We start from the raw sequence: 14213 nt of genomic DNA, 5'->3' as shown, positions 1-14213 counted from the left end.
ATGGTACGTGAATAGTCCTTCTGCTTTGTCCCCGGACCCCCTTCTTTGATAGTGGTTGGGCATCTTCTTGCCAGCTCCCGCAACGTCGATGCAGTGGATAACCGACGATACATAGAACCAGACGCTAAATATGTGTAACCCCCATGCATAGATGACAAATGTTTGTGTCTGATCGATTGCAAACACTAATGCCCAGTGATGATTCTATATACCTACGAATCTGCTTCATGCCTCGCGCGATCGCGGTTCAGCTGTCGACTCCTGGGCGAGAAAGTCAAGCAAGGCGATCGGCTTGTTGCTCTGGTTCCCCCAAGCACAATATACAATTTTTTTCCATGAGGAACGGCGTCGGACATACTGCAGCATGGCAGCATGGGAAGCCATTTCCGTGGGGAGGTTCAATCGTGGGATAGGGTTAGACGCTCAGGGGAAGGGGTATATCGACCTCCAAACCGCACACAAGCATGGGGGGGGCCAATTTCTGGAGCAAGTAGCAAGTAGTTGACCAGAAATGAGGTCCCGGATGCCTCAACCGTTCAAATTGAACCAATTTGTTGTTGGGTTCGCGGTTTATGATCCGTTCGGCCTGCTTCGTCCAAAGCTTCTGAGAGTGCAAAGATTCTTCCAGCCTTCCTCGGCAGCCCTGCCTGCGCATCTGATCGTACATGGGGAGGGCATTACATTTCGGGCTCCGTGGTTCGTGAACTATTAGGCCGTTGATCAGGTTTACGCCCCCCCCATACGCATGACCGACTTCCAAGGGAACCGATATCCCTGATGACCAAGTGAGCAGAGACATCAGGCAGGAGATTTTTGTTGTCTCAAGCGCAAAATATAAATTGAGCCAGTGGAAGATGCGGATCCACCTCAATGAAACCATTCGAATAAAAAAGACGTTGTCATGATAATTATAACTCAGAGAGATAATACTCTTTCTGGGCGTACATCCAGATTAACGAAGAAGCTAGTCAGTAAAGCAATGCAATTAGCTGATAATGCGCACTTGATAATGGAGAAACTTACTAGCGACGATGCATGGGGCGAGTGCGCCTCCCTTCAAATTCGCTGTTCGAAAGATTACGATCTCCGAAACGAAGTGAGCAAAGGCAATCCAATATGTCCCGATCGCCAAGTGGTACAGGCTTTTTTGTTTTTGTTTTGGGAAAGGAGAAAAAGCCTGAGACATAAGGTCAACGGAGGGATACTGCTGCTGCTCACTTTGGGTCATGGATATCATATGCGACTTGAAAACGGATGATTGCCGCCGTCAAAGTCCAAATCCCAAAAGTACGTGACTGCAGAGCATTAACTAAAAAAGAAGCACGAAAGAGATTTATCGTATGTATCTCATAAGCCCCTCCCCCCCCCCTTCTTGCTCACCTTCCTCGTTGGCTTGGTTATAAATACGCTTTGTTAACTTTAACGTGATGAAGTTTTGTACCGTGTTGAACACGGAAGTCACTGCGAGGAAAAGCTGCCAACTAGCTAGCCATCCCGTACTTTTTGGGAGGTCTTTTATCGTACACCAAAAATAGGCTCAGGGATTCCGATTATAATGAGAAACGGCCCTAAAACTCACAGTCCATATGGTAAGACGAGAACGAGAACACTTTGTTTACGATAATTTGCACTCGGGTTCCCACGACCTAAACAGCCGCACGGAACCGCGAATCAAGTCAAATATTGGTCCCCATGCAGTTACTGGGTCGCGTCCCAGACGACCAAGCAGGGGCATGGCGATATATGTTCCTTCCGAAGAACAGGAGAAGGAGCACGTTGAATGGATGCGTGTTGCTCTTGAACTCGTGGGTGATTGCTTCTTGATCTTGCTGTTATGCATTACGGGGCTCACACATCTACATACAGGCTGAGGAAGCCTTGGAAGCGGATGAAGTTCCTATAGGTTGTGTTTTCGTTCGAGATGGTCAGGTTCTAGCTTCAGCTCGAAATCGGACGAACGAGCATCGGAACGTACGTTCCATCGTCCTCACCCTACCTTGAAAGCGGATACTCATTTTTAAAAAAATGTTTTCAAGGCAACAAGACATGCAGAGCTGGAAGCTATAGACAGTATGTTATCATCTCCTGACATAATCCCAACGCCGCCTCCCGATCTGCCACTGCAAGACGTCGTTCTCTACGTTACCGTCGAGCCCTGTATCATGTGCGCTTCAGCTCTTCGTCAGTTGGGGATTAAAGGGGTGTATTGTGGCTGCGTCAATGATAGATTTGGGGGGTGTGGTGGTGTGCTCGGCGTGAACGAAGCGTACGTTTACCCTTACATAAAACCAAAAATCTTGCAGTGTGTTCGCATTAAGACTAACGGCGGGTCTCTCTCTCTTTCACTCTCAGCATTCCACATCCAATTTGGCCCCCCTTCCCTTGTAGATATGGATATCTACGTGAAGAATGCATTCTAATTCTCCGCCGATTTTATCTTACTGAAAACTCCAAGGGTGCGTGCTAGGACCTGTGGTTGCATTTTTTGAGGTTCAATAACCATCCTTTTCCTTTTCTTTTTCAGCTCCGGTACCTCGTTCAAAAGCTAGACGTGTGCTCAAAGAGGATGTAGAAGATGTTCACTGTGATCATATCAAAATGACTCGCTAAGAAACCTGCTTGCTTCCACTGCCCTTGCAGCTCATAGTGTGAAGCAAGTATATTATATACATACATTCGAAGCTCGAGAGTGGCAACTGGTGGCAAGGCCGTTAATTTACAAAGGCGAATTGCTATATACATCTATTATGTACATATAATCACTTCATTTACTTAAATACAGACGGTATCATCATATCAGTGCCTGCAAATCGTGCCGGCCACTGTTCCAACGCTAACAAAGTGACTTATGCCGGCAAAATCTGACATCCCTGTAAGCCAGTAGAGTGCTGTACTAAGGTCAGTTTCTCGCAATTTATGTGATTGCGACCTTTTTCCAAGCAGGGTTGATGTCAGTCTTTGCTCGTCGGAGAGGGGTCAAAATCGCGCGCGTCGTTGTCCGGTAGCGAAAGGGGCGCTTAGCTAATTAAGGAAACCCCGAACCCTGGAAGGACGCCGCAGGAACATTTCAGCATGCCCATGCAAGGATTTAATTCCGAAGCATGTATATTTACTTAATAAGTACTGGCGGCGTGGACGTTGGAGAGCAGATTAGTTCGAAAACGGGGCTATATCCCCATTACCAGTGCTTCTCAGAGAAACCAGAACTAAAACCGAGAACCAAACCATGGGTGCCAGAACCGAACTACAGTAGTACGAGGTCAGTTCTGACCCGATTCCCGAACCGAAAACTGAACCATAGAACCGTCCGAGGATTAATTGTAGCTAGCTGATCTCGAGATTTCATGATGCATATTGCACGAATATTATTAATAAATGTTGTGCGTTCATAAAATAAGGTTCCTCATGCTCACTCTCAACTTGAATTTAGCGTCTAGCTCGGGACCATTCATTCATGTACTTGAAGGAGAGGAAAGCAAGGAAGGCCTAGCTTAGAGGCAACAAAGGTAAGAGGTCCAAGAATGGCGGCCGAATCTCATGCATGACAGAACAGCACGGAGCGGGCAGGCTTCATATTGCATTCTTGACCTATAATGATCGAAGTTCTCATGCAATATGTTCAGTACAGAACCCCAATTATATTATATTTCATTTCTACCTAGCTAGTTCAGCGAAGTTGTTTCGAACCGTTCCAAGACCGAACCGAACTGCGGGAGAACCAAAATAGCGCGCACTTCGATCCAGTTTTGTTTTCTGAGCCGAGAGGGCAAATTAGTTGTTGTGCAAATTCTGCCGTCGCGCGACCCTCACAAGGGTTACGCAGCTGGCCGTCGATTCTCCGCGCGCAATGATTCGCTCGCGGATGACCAAGCCCGAGCTAGAAAGGTCAGTCCTAGAGAAGGTCTGGCCCAGGGGAACAGCAGCTAGTAAGTCCAAAATCGAAGAGCTCCCCAAGGGGAAACAAACCCCTACGGTTCTCAATAACTAGAGGCTGGGACTAGGCTGAAAGGAGTCTTGGACCTGCTATGTACACCCAGCCTCAGGCTGAGCGCCGGCGGGTGGGTTCTCGTTTTCTTCCCTGCTTGTTGGGTACGCGAAAAGGAATGGGTCACCGAACTCAGACATTGCGAAGATCAGTGAGACTCCCCAACTTGTCGCTCTGGTTTAACTCTGCAGATTCTGTAGGGCTCTGAGGATCGGTCCCTGGTCCAGAGGAATCCCATCACTCTGGAAGTACGTTACCAAGGGCGAAAAAAGGCCTTGGGACCAAGGGACTGCCAGAGTAAGCTGTGGATCATCACCGAATGAAGACGCATTCATTATCAATCGTTCCAAGTGTGGAGCTCGACGCCGGGACCAAGAAAAGGGAGTTCATGCGTCGACGTGATTCGGGAGCTAGGTCCTTGCTTGTGACTCTTCATTTATCGCTGTTGAGCATAACATCCATTTAGCCAATGATTGCCATGCATACCTAGCCTTTCTCTCGAAGTTCAGGTAGGCCTTATCCCTAACCTTGGTTGTGCGCCAGTTCCTTTGTGGCTACCTGTGAATATGGTTCGATCCTTTACATTCCCCGCTTGGGTCTTTTCGCTACTTGCGATGAATCAGTCAGCCGTTAATTGTCCGCGTGCCTCAGGGGCCGACGTACCTTCGCACCACTGATAGCTCCAGGAAATGGTATTGTTAGCGGAAAGGCCGCCAAAGTCAATGAAGCCTCCTTGGAAAAGCAGAAGCCCCATGCTCAAGTAGGGCTTATGGGGCGCCAGCCAGCAAACGTGCGGCTCTCAGGTTTCAAAGGATTGATACCTATCCTTCGCGACTATTAGCGCACTTGGCTCGTCAGTTGAACACTCACCCAATATGTTAGGTACCAGTATATATTCAGCAATAATCGCTTTCAGCGAGTCAAGCGTTGGAAGAGGCTCCAGATCAGACCAGCTGAAGTAATTGTCACTGAGACAAAACGTTGGGTTTTTCGCCATGATTTACATTTATCAGGACCTGCATCAAGTCTCCCCTCGGCGTTTTCTGCTTTTTCGCGGCCTCGGTGGCGGCCCCGGCGTCGGCTTCAAGTATCACGACCGCTTTTCTACTTAACATTTCCTCAGCCGCCGCAATGCTGCTGTCACCGCCATGTTCGAGTTTCTGCCACTGTATGTTCGCCAGGCCAGAAGTCGCTACCGTCCAACAGAAACAATCGAATAATACATATTTCCGAGTAGAAGTGAGAGATAATATTACCAGTGCAACTGGGGGATAAATTTCTATGAATGTCAAGTGATCTGGTTAACAAGCACGGCCCGGGCCATGTGTAAAGTGAACATCGATGAGGATCCCATGACATCTACTCATGCTGCAGCGAGCTATGTGAAAATGGCAGAGCGTATCTGCTATGGATGTTCGTCCAGATCATAAACTGCAACATGGTTCGTCAGCACGATCCTCGGCAATCTCATAGAACGACTCAGTTGGAACCCACAAACATGATTGCCATTGACAATGTGACTTGATGAAGATCAACCCGACACTCCGGCCGGAAGGAGGTCGTTGACACAATGTTCGGTGAGCACGTCAAGGGAAGAGCGACGGATGCGTTGGTGCATTCAATGCGGCTCCATCAGATAATTGACTTCTGGACGAGGAACTTGGGACATACGTTGCGATATGTTTTGTAACGACGGATGCCTTTATGTTGCACATGTAAGTAAATAAAAGAGCACTGGGATCAACCTCCCGGACATTGCAAGCGACCTGAGCAATTAAGGGGTCGGTGGATATGGTAGAAACCCAGCTCCCGCACAAAACTGCCGATGTTCCCACAGTCAGCAATACGCCACATACGTATATATATAACCAATCCCCCGTTCGCCAAGATAAACAAAAGCATAGATCACAGGAAGAGGATGCCATAGGAGCAAATCGCTTTGTGTTCGGACCAACCGACGTATTTTGCGAGGTGTAACTAATCAATGAGAAAGAGGGATGGTTGGGGCGTGAGGTGCAGAGTTGTGTCTCGCGAGCCATCGTCATCTTGATCCAATGTACCATCTTGTGCTTCGAAGATCGAAGTGCTACAATCCATGTTCAGATACTTGCTTGCATGTGAGCAGCGTGCACTTGTTCGCCGATAGCTTACGATATGCTCGCTCAGGTAGTTTTGAACACATGCGGTACCAGGAATTCCACCTTCTTACTGTTTTGTTCCGCGGCATTTCGTATGTATGATTAATCAGTCCAGCGCTTTAGGAGTTGAATGACGACAATTTCCACGCTATATACTGTAGGTGTCGGCTTCGCGCAACGCCCACGCGCCTCCAAATGAGCAAGTGTATGACCTCATGTAGCGCTAGTAGTCAACAAAGTTAATCCTTGGAACCAGCCGGAGTTTAACGGGACGCATCAAGCTTCTTCTTCGCCAGGTTACACTAAGCGACACGTCATCAAGTTCCATTTGATCCAAAATCCTGGCTCCAACAGCGAATAAGTCTGGATTCGCAGACCTCTGGTCAGAGTCCAGATGGATGCGCCGCACAAAGCCCAAGAAAGTTCGGATACGCGAAGTCCCCATGAAGCTTGTGACCCAACTACATAATCAAACCATGATCGATTAAGTCTCTGAAGAAAAGCTAGGCCGCGAGCGAGTGCAGTACTCTACTGATGGCCTGACTAAGAATGGAAGATATCTATATCTTTGCAGGCTGATATGTGATGCTTCAGTCTAAATCCGTCACACCACGGGGGGATGATGGGTGATGAACAACTTGCGGGATCCGCGCGGACACAGGGATAGCGCAGGAACACATTGTAGCGGTATTAATCAACGTGTGTTTCCGTTTTCGGCGAGAAAGTCTGGTTTTTTCAGCCCGTGATTGAGGAGATTGAGCAACGAACAATCGATGAGGCAGATGTGGCTGTTCCATTCCTGAACAAGATATGCGAAACCAGACTACCGTTATTGGGCGTAAGAACATGAATATTATGCCAATGAGATACAATTCCGGATCCATATCTGCTTAGGCGGTTACCAGCCTCTGTTGGAGTGTCTGCTGAGGCTTTGGCGAATATACGTCTGCCACCGGTTGACGTGGAGCCTTCCAGCGGGCCGCCCAGCGTCGACAAGTGTCAGTCAGGCCGTCGGAAGCTAGGGCAGTTGGTTTGGCGAGATTCCTTGAAAAGGAATTGGCACGGGGATGAAATTGGTCGTGTCAGGGAAATTACGTCATAGGCTTTACATCCAGGGCGTCACCTTCCTCCGCCTATTGGCAAGAGCGATTTCAGCAGCCCAAACGTTTGTTTCCAGCTTCTCCTCACCTCCGGTTGCCTTAACTGGCGCTCTCCCTAGTGATCTTGCTAGCCTGCTGACCAACATAGAAAAACCCTTCGAGTGCTTCACACGCCCATCACTCTACACTCATTATAAATTTCCATCGCTTATAACCAGCCCACCACTCTTGCGATCCCCCGGAAGACATTAACCAGAAAGCTGCCCGCCTAGCAAGAAACGGCAATGGCGTCGACCGACAACTCTCGTGTCCTCATAGCTTCTCTTTTCCTGCCCCAAACGATCTACCTGGTCTCCCGTGACTCCCCTAGTCTGACGCCAACACATACGGTTGATGTGAGCCAACCGACGTCGCCGGTTACCATCCTGCCCACGTCGGCAGCAGTAGCTTCGGTGGCCGCCTCCACTTCTGACCCCCTCGCAAGTGTATTGGCAACGACGGCAAGACAAACCCCGCCTAAACTTCTCAGCATCGTGGAAGATCTTAAGACTAAGGTGCGAACATCCTGCTGTTTTAATCGTTTTTTACTGATTCATTTCAACCTCCAGGCCCAAGGCAAAGTCGAATTACCTCAACTGCAAACAGACCTTTCTCATCCATTTCCATTCCCTTCCGCACCACTAACACCCAGCCTGCTCTCACCCAGTGGATCTTCGTCTAACCTTAAACGCCTTGGTCTTAGTGGCGTAATCAGCACGCGACCTACCCCTACTCGTGTGCCCTCTAGCATTGGAAACACATTTGCAAGTCTTCATGAAAAGATCATCAATATTTCTGGGACAGAACGGGGAAGCAGCAGGAGAAGTCATTCTCCCGCTGATGTTAGTACGCACGATGATCCGAATCCCTCCACCTATACGAGGTTTCCAACACCTACAGCCTCCAGCGGGTTGCCCCGTAGACGAAGCCGTGCGTCCCGAAGCTCCTCCCTCCGCAGATCCGGCTCTGTTGCGGATGATATACGGGATTCTCGGAGAGCTGGATCGCGCTCCGCAAAACCTTCATTTGAGATTGCGCCGTGTTATCACGGAAACGTTGGTTTACACAAAGCAATCGCGTCAGTAGAAGAAAATATCAAAAGAAAGTTGTGGGTTGGGATATTGGACTTGCCAACTGATGAAATGTCCCAGGAGATGAAACTTGAGGTGGATTTCAGGATGGGACAAGTAGACAATGTACCTATTTGGGTTGGGGATGATGAGTTCAAGGCTGCTTACGATGATTTTTGCCATCAAGTATGTTCGAATTGGCAGATTCGGGGTCACTTTTCTTCTGACGATGTGGCCAGGTGCTTTGGCCGAGCTTACATTATGCAGTGCCTGATGCTCCGAAGACAAAAGTTTTTTACGAGTCGCAATCTTTTAAGCACTATAAAACCGTGAATGAAAAGTTTGCAGAGGCGATCGTCTCGGTGTACGAGCCAGGCGACATCAGTCAGTTTTCTCTTTATCGATTGCCTATGACTTTCTGACGATTGCAAACAGTTTGGGTGAACGATTATCATTTATTCCTCGTACCTCAACTTGTGCGCCAAAAATTGCCAAATGCAACTATTGGCTTCTTTCTGCATGTTGCCTGGCCCAGCTCAGAAATTTTCAGGTGTCTTGCAGGTGTGCAGTCCTGTTTAGTACCGGAAGGCCATCTACTGAGTCTCTCCTGATGATAACTCAAGCCCGGACTGAGATTCTGCGGGGCCTTCTCGGTGCGGACCTTATCGGTTTCCAGACTCATAACTACGCACGGCACTTCCGTCAAACCGTGTCCCGCATTCTGGCAGTCGAGGCTGTGCCAAAAGGTATCCAGCTCGAAAACAGCTTCGTGGATGTAGCGGTGTTCCCCATTGGAATTGACGTATTGGATTTAAAGGCGAAGCGGTAAGACCGCGTGAAACCTCACATGAAATCTTGATGCTTATCGGATAACGGCTCTTTTTGAGTAGGAAGGATCCAGAAGTAGATGAGTGGGTCAAGACGGTCAAACAGAGGTACGATGGTAAAAAGTTAATCGTTGGACGCGACAAGCTTGATGGTGTTGCTGTGAGTCCAGAGAAGTTTTGAACCCCCCCATCCATTGCTGAGATAGATCGGTTCAAGGGTGTGAGGCACAAAGTCATTGCTTTCGAGCAATTCTTGGATAGGCATCCTGAGTTTCAAGGCAAGGTAAGGACGCTTGTTCTGTGCACATATATGATCTGGCTTTGTGAGTGTGAGGCTCAAACATTTTTGCGTTGGTAGGTCGTCATGATTCAAATCGCGCTATCCACAACCGAGCAGAATGAGCTGCAAGCCTCTATTTCTGACGTCGTCTCCCGCATCAACTCTCGCTTCGGTTCACTCACTTACCAGCCTATCGTTCTATTGCATACGCAGGATATCACGTTTAGTATGTACTTGGGCCTATTGACCGCTGCAGATGCCTTTATGGTTGCGAGTTTGCGGGAGGGGATGGCCCTCAGGACCCATGAATATGTAGAATGTCAAGAGGTGACCAAACGGCCTTTGATTTTGAGCGAGGTGGGTTTGGAAAGTTCATTATCCCCGTTATGGAACATTGGATTCGAATTATTGCTAGTTTACGGGGTCGTACTCGTACAGTGGTTTCAGATCCTGTATCGCTTTCAATCCGTGGGATTATCGGAGCGCAGCAGACGCGATCTATCAGGCTTTAACAATGAGCGACGAGGAAGCGAACTCACGTTGGCAGGTTCGTCTGGATTCTGTGTTTGTTCAGCGTTGATTAAAGCGCTCCATTTGCAGGATCTGCATCGCCATGTCAACACTCAGACGGCACAAGCATTCGTCACCTCGTTCCTCGCGAAGTGTGTCCGCGTCTATCAAGAGCACATCCAAAGGGATCCAGACCTGCTTTCACACACCAGTTTGCAACACCAACTGATACCAAAGTACAGCTCCGCTTCGAAGCGCCTGATCTTACTCGATCTTGAGAGCACACTTTGGACGGAAGACCCGAGAGTCATGAGAGAAGCGGGTTTCGTGCCCCCACAAGATATTGTGGACACGCTCGAGAGACTTGTGAATGGGGGGAAAAATATTGTTTGGGTGTTGAGCGGATTGCCCGTCACCGGAGCATTGGACAAGTTAGCCACAGAGGTGCCAGGGTTAGGACTCGTGTGAGTGGTCACGTATGTGCCTGCAGTTGTGTGATGCGCTTACTTCTAGGTCAATAGGGCAGAAAATGGATGCTTCATCAAGGGGCCTAATTCTACCGAGTGGTCCAGCACAGTTTCTAGGCTCAACTTCAGCTGGAAGTCCCTCTGTGTCGAGATTCTGGGCTATGTACGTTTTCCCATCCTGTGCGACGAGATAACTTGCTGATGGCAATGGCCTCTAGTTCACAGAGCGCACTCCCGGTTCCTATGTTGAGGAACGTGGGGCTTCCGTCGTGTGGCGTTTCTTGACCGGACAACGCGATGAACCTGAGATCCAGTGGGCTAGAAGACAGGCCGCTGAGGCTCAGAACCATGTTTGGGATAGGTGGGTTTACCAACTGTGTCCACCATGCATGATCAATTCTGATGACCACCACAGTTTGGGTGAACGTTTCAGTCTCCGCATTATCCCCGGGTCAACGAGCTTCCTTGTGCTCCCAAGGGGTGTCAGCCGGGGCCGAGCAATCAGACCATGGATCCAGCCAGACGCCACCACCGGAAATCCGCCGGTCACGGGGGCTTCAGCTCCCATTGACGCACCCCCTGCCCATCGGCATACACAAGACACCTCGCTCCCACCTACACCGCCTGATAGTGTTTTTGTTGAGCCTCTCACGCCATCAGATAGCTCTATAAGTGATATTTCGCCTCCCTCAGATGTCCTTGCGACGATGAAAGGGTACGACTTCGTGCTCGCTGCAAGCAGCGATGAGACCATTATTCGGAGGGTGAATCGCTTGGAGGGAGAACGTATTGACGTTTTCACTTGCTCGACTAGTGGTAAAGGCAGTGACGCCAAATGGAGATTGGATCCAAGATATACATTGGAGGCACTCAAACAACTTTCTCCTCAGTGACAGTGCGAGAAGATGCGTTTTTATCCATCAATTTACATAAAATCATAGATCATCTACAAACTGGCGAATGTTGTTTCCGTTGGAATGCACACCTAACATTCTACTGTACACTACCTAGATATCGATAAGCCCAATTCTTGTATCATACATAATTCATTTGTAGTTCAGAAGAATCGAGTTGGCGTGAACGTTTTAGTCCGTACACAAGGGATTTTCAACCTTAAAACACGGTCGTTCGTGCAACGCACATGCACATGCATGCACAGATGCCGACTTCCATTTCCGTGCTTTGGACCTGGAGATGATTGGGAGCAAGACGAGATATATTCCCAGGTTGATAGTATACATTGGGTCGCAGAATAACTTCGGTGCGGAGGGACGCTGATGTTATCATCAAGATCGATACGGCTGGCCCACACGCTTCTCTTCAACTTCGGAAGGAGTGTGGACTACATGTTCCCCAGACGTTTGGCCAAGCTTGCGAGGCTTTTGTTTCCAAGGGGTCCGATTTTTTTTACCGCGGGAATCGGCATGGCCAGGTGGGACCTCCGGCTTACCTAATCTGACCTTGTCACTCCCGATTTAGTTTGATGTCCCACGAATGTCGCCCAGACTGTTCTCAGTCAGTTACGCATTATGATTCCTTCCGACACATTCAATGCGCCAGTGAATGGGGGGCCGGATCCCTAAGTGAACTCTGGCCATCGCATCGCGCACAGGGGAACAAAATGGTATGATCTAATTGAAAACCGAGACCCACAATTTGAATAGATCATGTTGAGTGTAACCATAGTTGGTACATGTAAATCGACCGATATCTAATGTGAGAGCTCAGTAATGAACTTTGCGCGTTGTCCTTCCCCTCCCTTCCCACTCTTCTCTTTGTGCGTTCGGGCACAGATGTGGGGGTCGAGCCCTGCTTCTGTGTGGACTGAGGAAGAGAAAGAAAGACCCAACGAAAAATTAAGGGCATTAACTATAATAGATTTAGTAGGCTGCATCGCATCACTCACCTGCTGGAATACAGGCATATCTCTGAGTGGTTTCTGTTTCATGCGGAAGTAAAAGATCTGAAGCGGAGTTAAATAGCATGTTGTCAAAACAATACGCTCGTCCAGTATCCGATTCGAGACCCCATGATGGCGTCTTCTATGCATTTGTCATCATCAGAATGGTGAGGACGGAAACTAAATTCAAAAACAAGACATACTGTCTAAAGGAGAAGTGGAGGGTTCCCACCGAGGAATACATTCGAAGTTGGCTGGATTGGCTTTTTGGTCTCGGCACCTGTGTCTCAGTCACATTTGTCATGTATTGGACACAAATACTGTCCTTTGTTTGCTCCATGGCAACTTTCGTGCGCTCTGAAACGATAAACAAAAACAAACAGAACACGCCTGGTTTCGTGCATAAATTGAGGGGTCCTTGAGGGGGACCCTCTCTTTCTCCCCAGGGAATCACAGCCCTCCCATGGAATATACCCCTCTGCGTGGATACCCTCCGCGTGGAACATACCCCTCCCATGGAATATACCCCTTCGCGTGGATGCCCTCCGCACGAAATATACCCTTCCTATGGAATATACCCCTCTGCGTGGATACCCTCTGCGTGGAATATACCCCTCCTATGGAATATACCCGGCCTAACTGTCCCCACTTGGCCACTCCCTGATCTCTCTCCCGAAATAGACGGCCCCACTGTGTTCAGCGGCCACTCTCTTCCGTTATAAGTTTCTTTTTTACTCTGACCTCGTCACTCGTTTATCTCTCCCGCTATAAGCATCCTGACATTCTCGCCTTCCCACTCCATAATATCTCTCTCGAAATAGACGGCCCCACTGTGTTCAGCGGCCACTCTCTTCCGCTATAAGCTTCTGTTCTACTCTGACCTTGTCACTCATTTATCTCTCCCGCCAGCATCCAGACTACTCTCACGTTCCCACTCCCTTATCTCTCTCCCAAAATGGACGGCCCCACTGCGTCCAGTGGCCACTCCCTGGCTCCTACTCTGACCCCTCTACTTGAAAATATGCCGACCGATGGAAACGCGCTTTCGGCTGTATACCCTATGCATTCCTCTATGTCTTCCAAACTCTATGCCACCCTATGCCACTCTCTTTATTCCTTCCAAATATGCCGACCGACGAAATACGTTTTCGGCTGTATCCTATGTGTTTCTCTCCCTAAATATTCCGGCCAATCGAAATGCGCTGCCGGCTGTATGTTTCCCTTTCCTTAAATATCCCGCTTTCCCCCTCCCCAGAGATCATCCCGTGCCTAAATATGCACCACATCAGAGTGCTGTATGCCGTATGCCTCTGTGCCAGGCCATGCCCCGCAAAATATGCGTCACATCAGAGCGCTGTATAACGCGATATGCATGTTCCTGGATCCCCAATGCCGAACGTCATGCCCTGCGGCGAAATATGCACCACATCAGAGTGCTGTATGTCGTCAGGAGTATGGCCTAGGCTGGAAGGGATTGGATCGGGGAATGCAGTTCCCTTTTAAATTTCATTGCTCTTTCATCCTCTTTTGCTTTTTTAAAATTCGGGCCGTCCTTGGTTCTGCCGGGGGCTTGTGCTTAGTTCCATACCAGCTCTTCCGAAACCCAAAGCGGGTCGGGGGAGCGGCTAGGTACATAGCTCTGGCTCTTCCGGGACGGTCGCAAGGTGCGTGGTTTCCTTTTCTCTGTTTCCTTTCCTCCTTCCGTGGGACTACTGACAGTTTTGCCTTTCACAGCAACCCACGCCCGCTGCTAATATTCATTTTGTTATTTTGTTCTCTAGGCCTCTGCTGCATGTGATCAATAACCTCACGGTAAGTCTTATTCCTTTAGGCGTATTACTAACCACATCTTCAATTGTTTTGGGTCTACGGACCATTACTCTCGGTGGTAAGTATG

General features: G+C 48.9%; 7 protein-coding genes across 7 annotated transcripts; 4 read left to right on the top strand and 3 right to left on the bottom strand.

Moving 5' to 3' along the window:
• On the bottom strand, positions 1-1076 carry EI90DRAFT_3047190 (uncharacterized protein). Its single transcript, XM_039059533.1, has 2 exons — positions 1024-1076; positions 1-964 (listed from the first exon to the last, which is right to left on the bottom strand). The coding sequence occupies exon 2, from the start codon at positions 878-880 to the stop codon at positions 416-418; it is 465 nt and encodes a 154-aa protein (XP_038918862.1). The 5' UTR covers positions 881-964; positions 1024-1076; the 3' UTR covers positions 1-415.
• EI90DRAFT_3047189 (Erg28-like protein) lies at positions 880-1643 on the bottom strand. Its single transcript, XM_039059532.1, has 5 exons — positions 1580-1643; positions 1381-1512; positions 1219-1309; positions 1024-1142; positions 880-964 (listed from the first exon to the last, which is right to left on the bottom strand). Exons 1-5 carry the CDS (start codon positions 1584-1586, stop codon positions 909-911), a joined length of 405 nt encoding a protein of 134 aa, XP_038918861.1. The 5' UTR covers positions 1587-1643; the 3' UTR covers positions 880-908.
• Positions 1644-1666: 23 nt separating this feature from the next.
• On the top strand, positions 1667-2783 carry EI90DRAFT_3047188 (cytidine deaminase-like protein). The gene is made up of 5 exons (XM_039059531.1): positions 1667-1805; positions 1867-1971; positions 2037-2266; positions 2353-2456; positions 2525-2783. Exons 1-5 carry the CDS (start codon positions 1734-1736, stop codon positions 2608-2610), a joined length of 597 nt encoding a protein of 198 aa, XP_038918860.1. The 5' UTR covers positions 1667-1733; the 3' UTR covers positions 2611-2783.
• Positions 2784-3847: 1064 nt separating this feature from the next.
• On the top strand, positions 3848-4826 carry EI90DRAFT_3014428 (uncharacterized protein; the record flags this gene model as incomplete). Its single annotated transcript, XM_039056780.1, has 5 exons — positions 3848-3926; positions 3989-4136; positions 4186-4282; positions 4476-4494; positions 4666-4826. 5 exons carry the CDS (start codon positions 3848-3850, stop codon positions 4824-4826), a joined length of 504 nt encoding a protein of 167 aa, XP_038918859.1.
• Positions 4827-5334: 508 nt separating this feature from the next.
• EI90DRAFT_259952 (uncharacterized protein) lies at positions 5335-6462 on the bottom strand. Its single transcript, XM_039053301.1, has 4 exons — positions 6137-6462; positions 5657-6071; positions 5480-5527; positions 5335-5416 (listed from the first exon to the last, which is right to left on the bottom strand). The coding sequence occupies exons 1-4, from the start codon at positions 6210-6212 to the stop codon at positions 5410-5412; spliced, it is 546 nt and encodes a 181-aa protein (XP_038918858.1). The 5' UTR covers positions 6213-6462; the 3' UTR covers positions 5335-5409.
• Positions 6463-7028: 566 nt separating this feature from the next.
• Positions 7029-7590, top strand: EI90DRAFT_3047184 (uncharacterized protein). The gene is given in 3 exon segments (XM_039059530.1): positions 7029-7113; positions 7133-7288; positions 7343-7590. 2 exon segments carry the CDS (start codon positions 7191-7193, stop codon positions 7473-7475), a joined length of 231 nt encoding a protein of 76 aa, XP_038918857.1. The 5' UTR covers positions 7029-7113; positions 7133-7190; the 3' UTR covers positions 7476-7590.
• Positions 7508-11309, top strand: EI90DRAFT_3120076 (glycosyltransferase family 20-domain-containing protein; the record flags this gene model as incomplete). Its single annotated transcript, XM_039063274.1, has 13 exons — positions 7508-7777; positions 7832-8518; positions 8572-8716; positions 8768-8893; positions 8956-9157; positions 9223-9319; positions 9377-9442; positions 9518-9796; positions 9855-9986; positions 10040-10413; positions 10471-10579; positions 10635-10777; positions 10832-11309. The coding sequence occupies 13 exons, from the start codon at positions 7508-7510 to the stop codon at positions 11307-11309; spliced, it is 3108 nt and encodes a 1035-aa protein (XP_038918856.1).
• Between the last annotated feature and the right edge of the window lie 2904 nt (positions 11310-14213).

This window comes from Cantharellus anzutake (genome assembly GCF_015039405.1).
Source record: "Cantharellus anzutake strain C23 chromosome Unknown EI90scaffold_12, whole genome shotgun sequence".
Taxonomy (NCBI): domain Eukaryota; kingdom Fungi; phylum Basidiomycota; class Agaricomycetes; order Cantharellales; family Hydnaceae; genus Cantharellus; species Cantharellus anzutake.
This window is presented reverse-complemented; position numbering and strand designations above follow the sequence as displayed.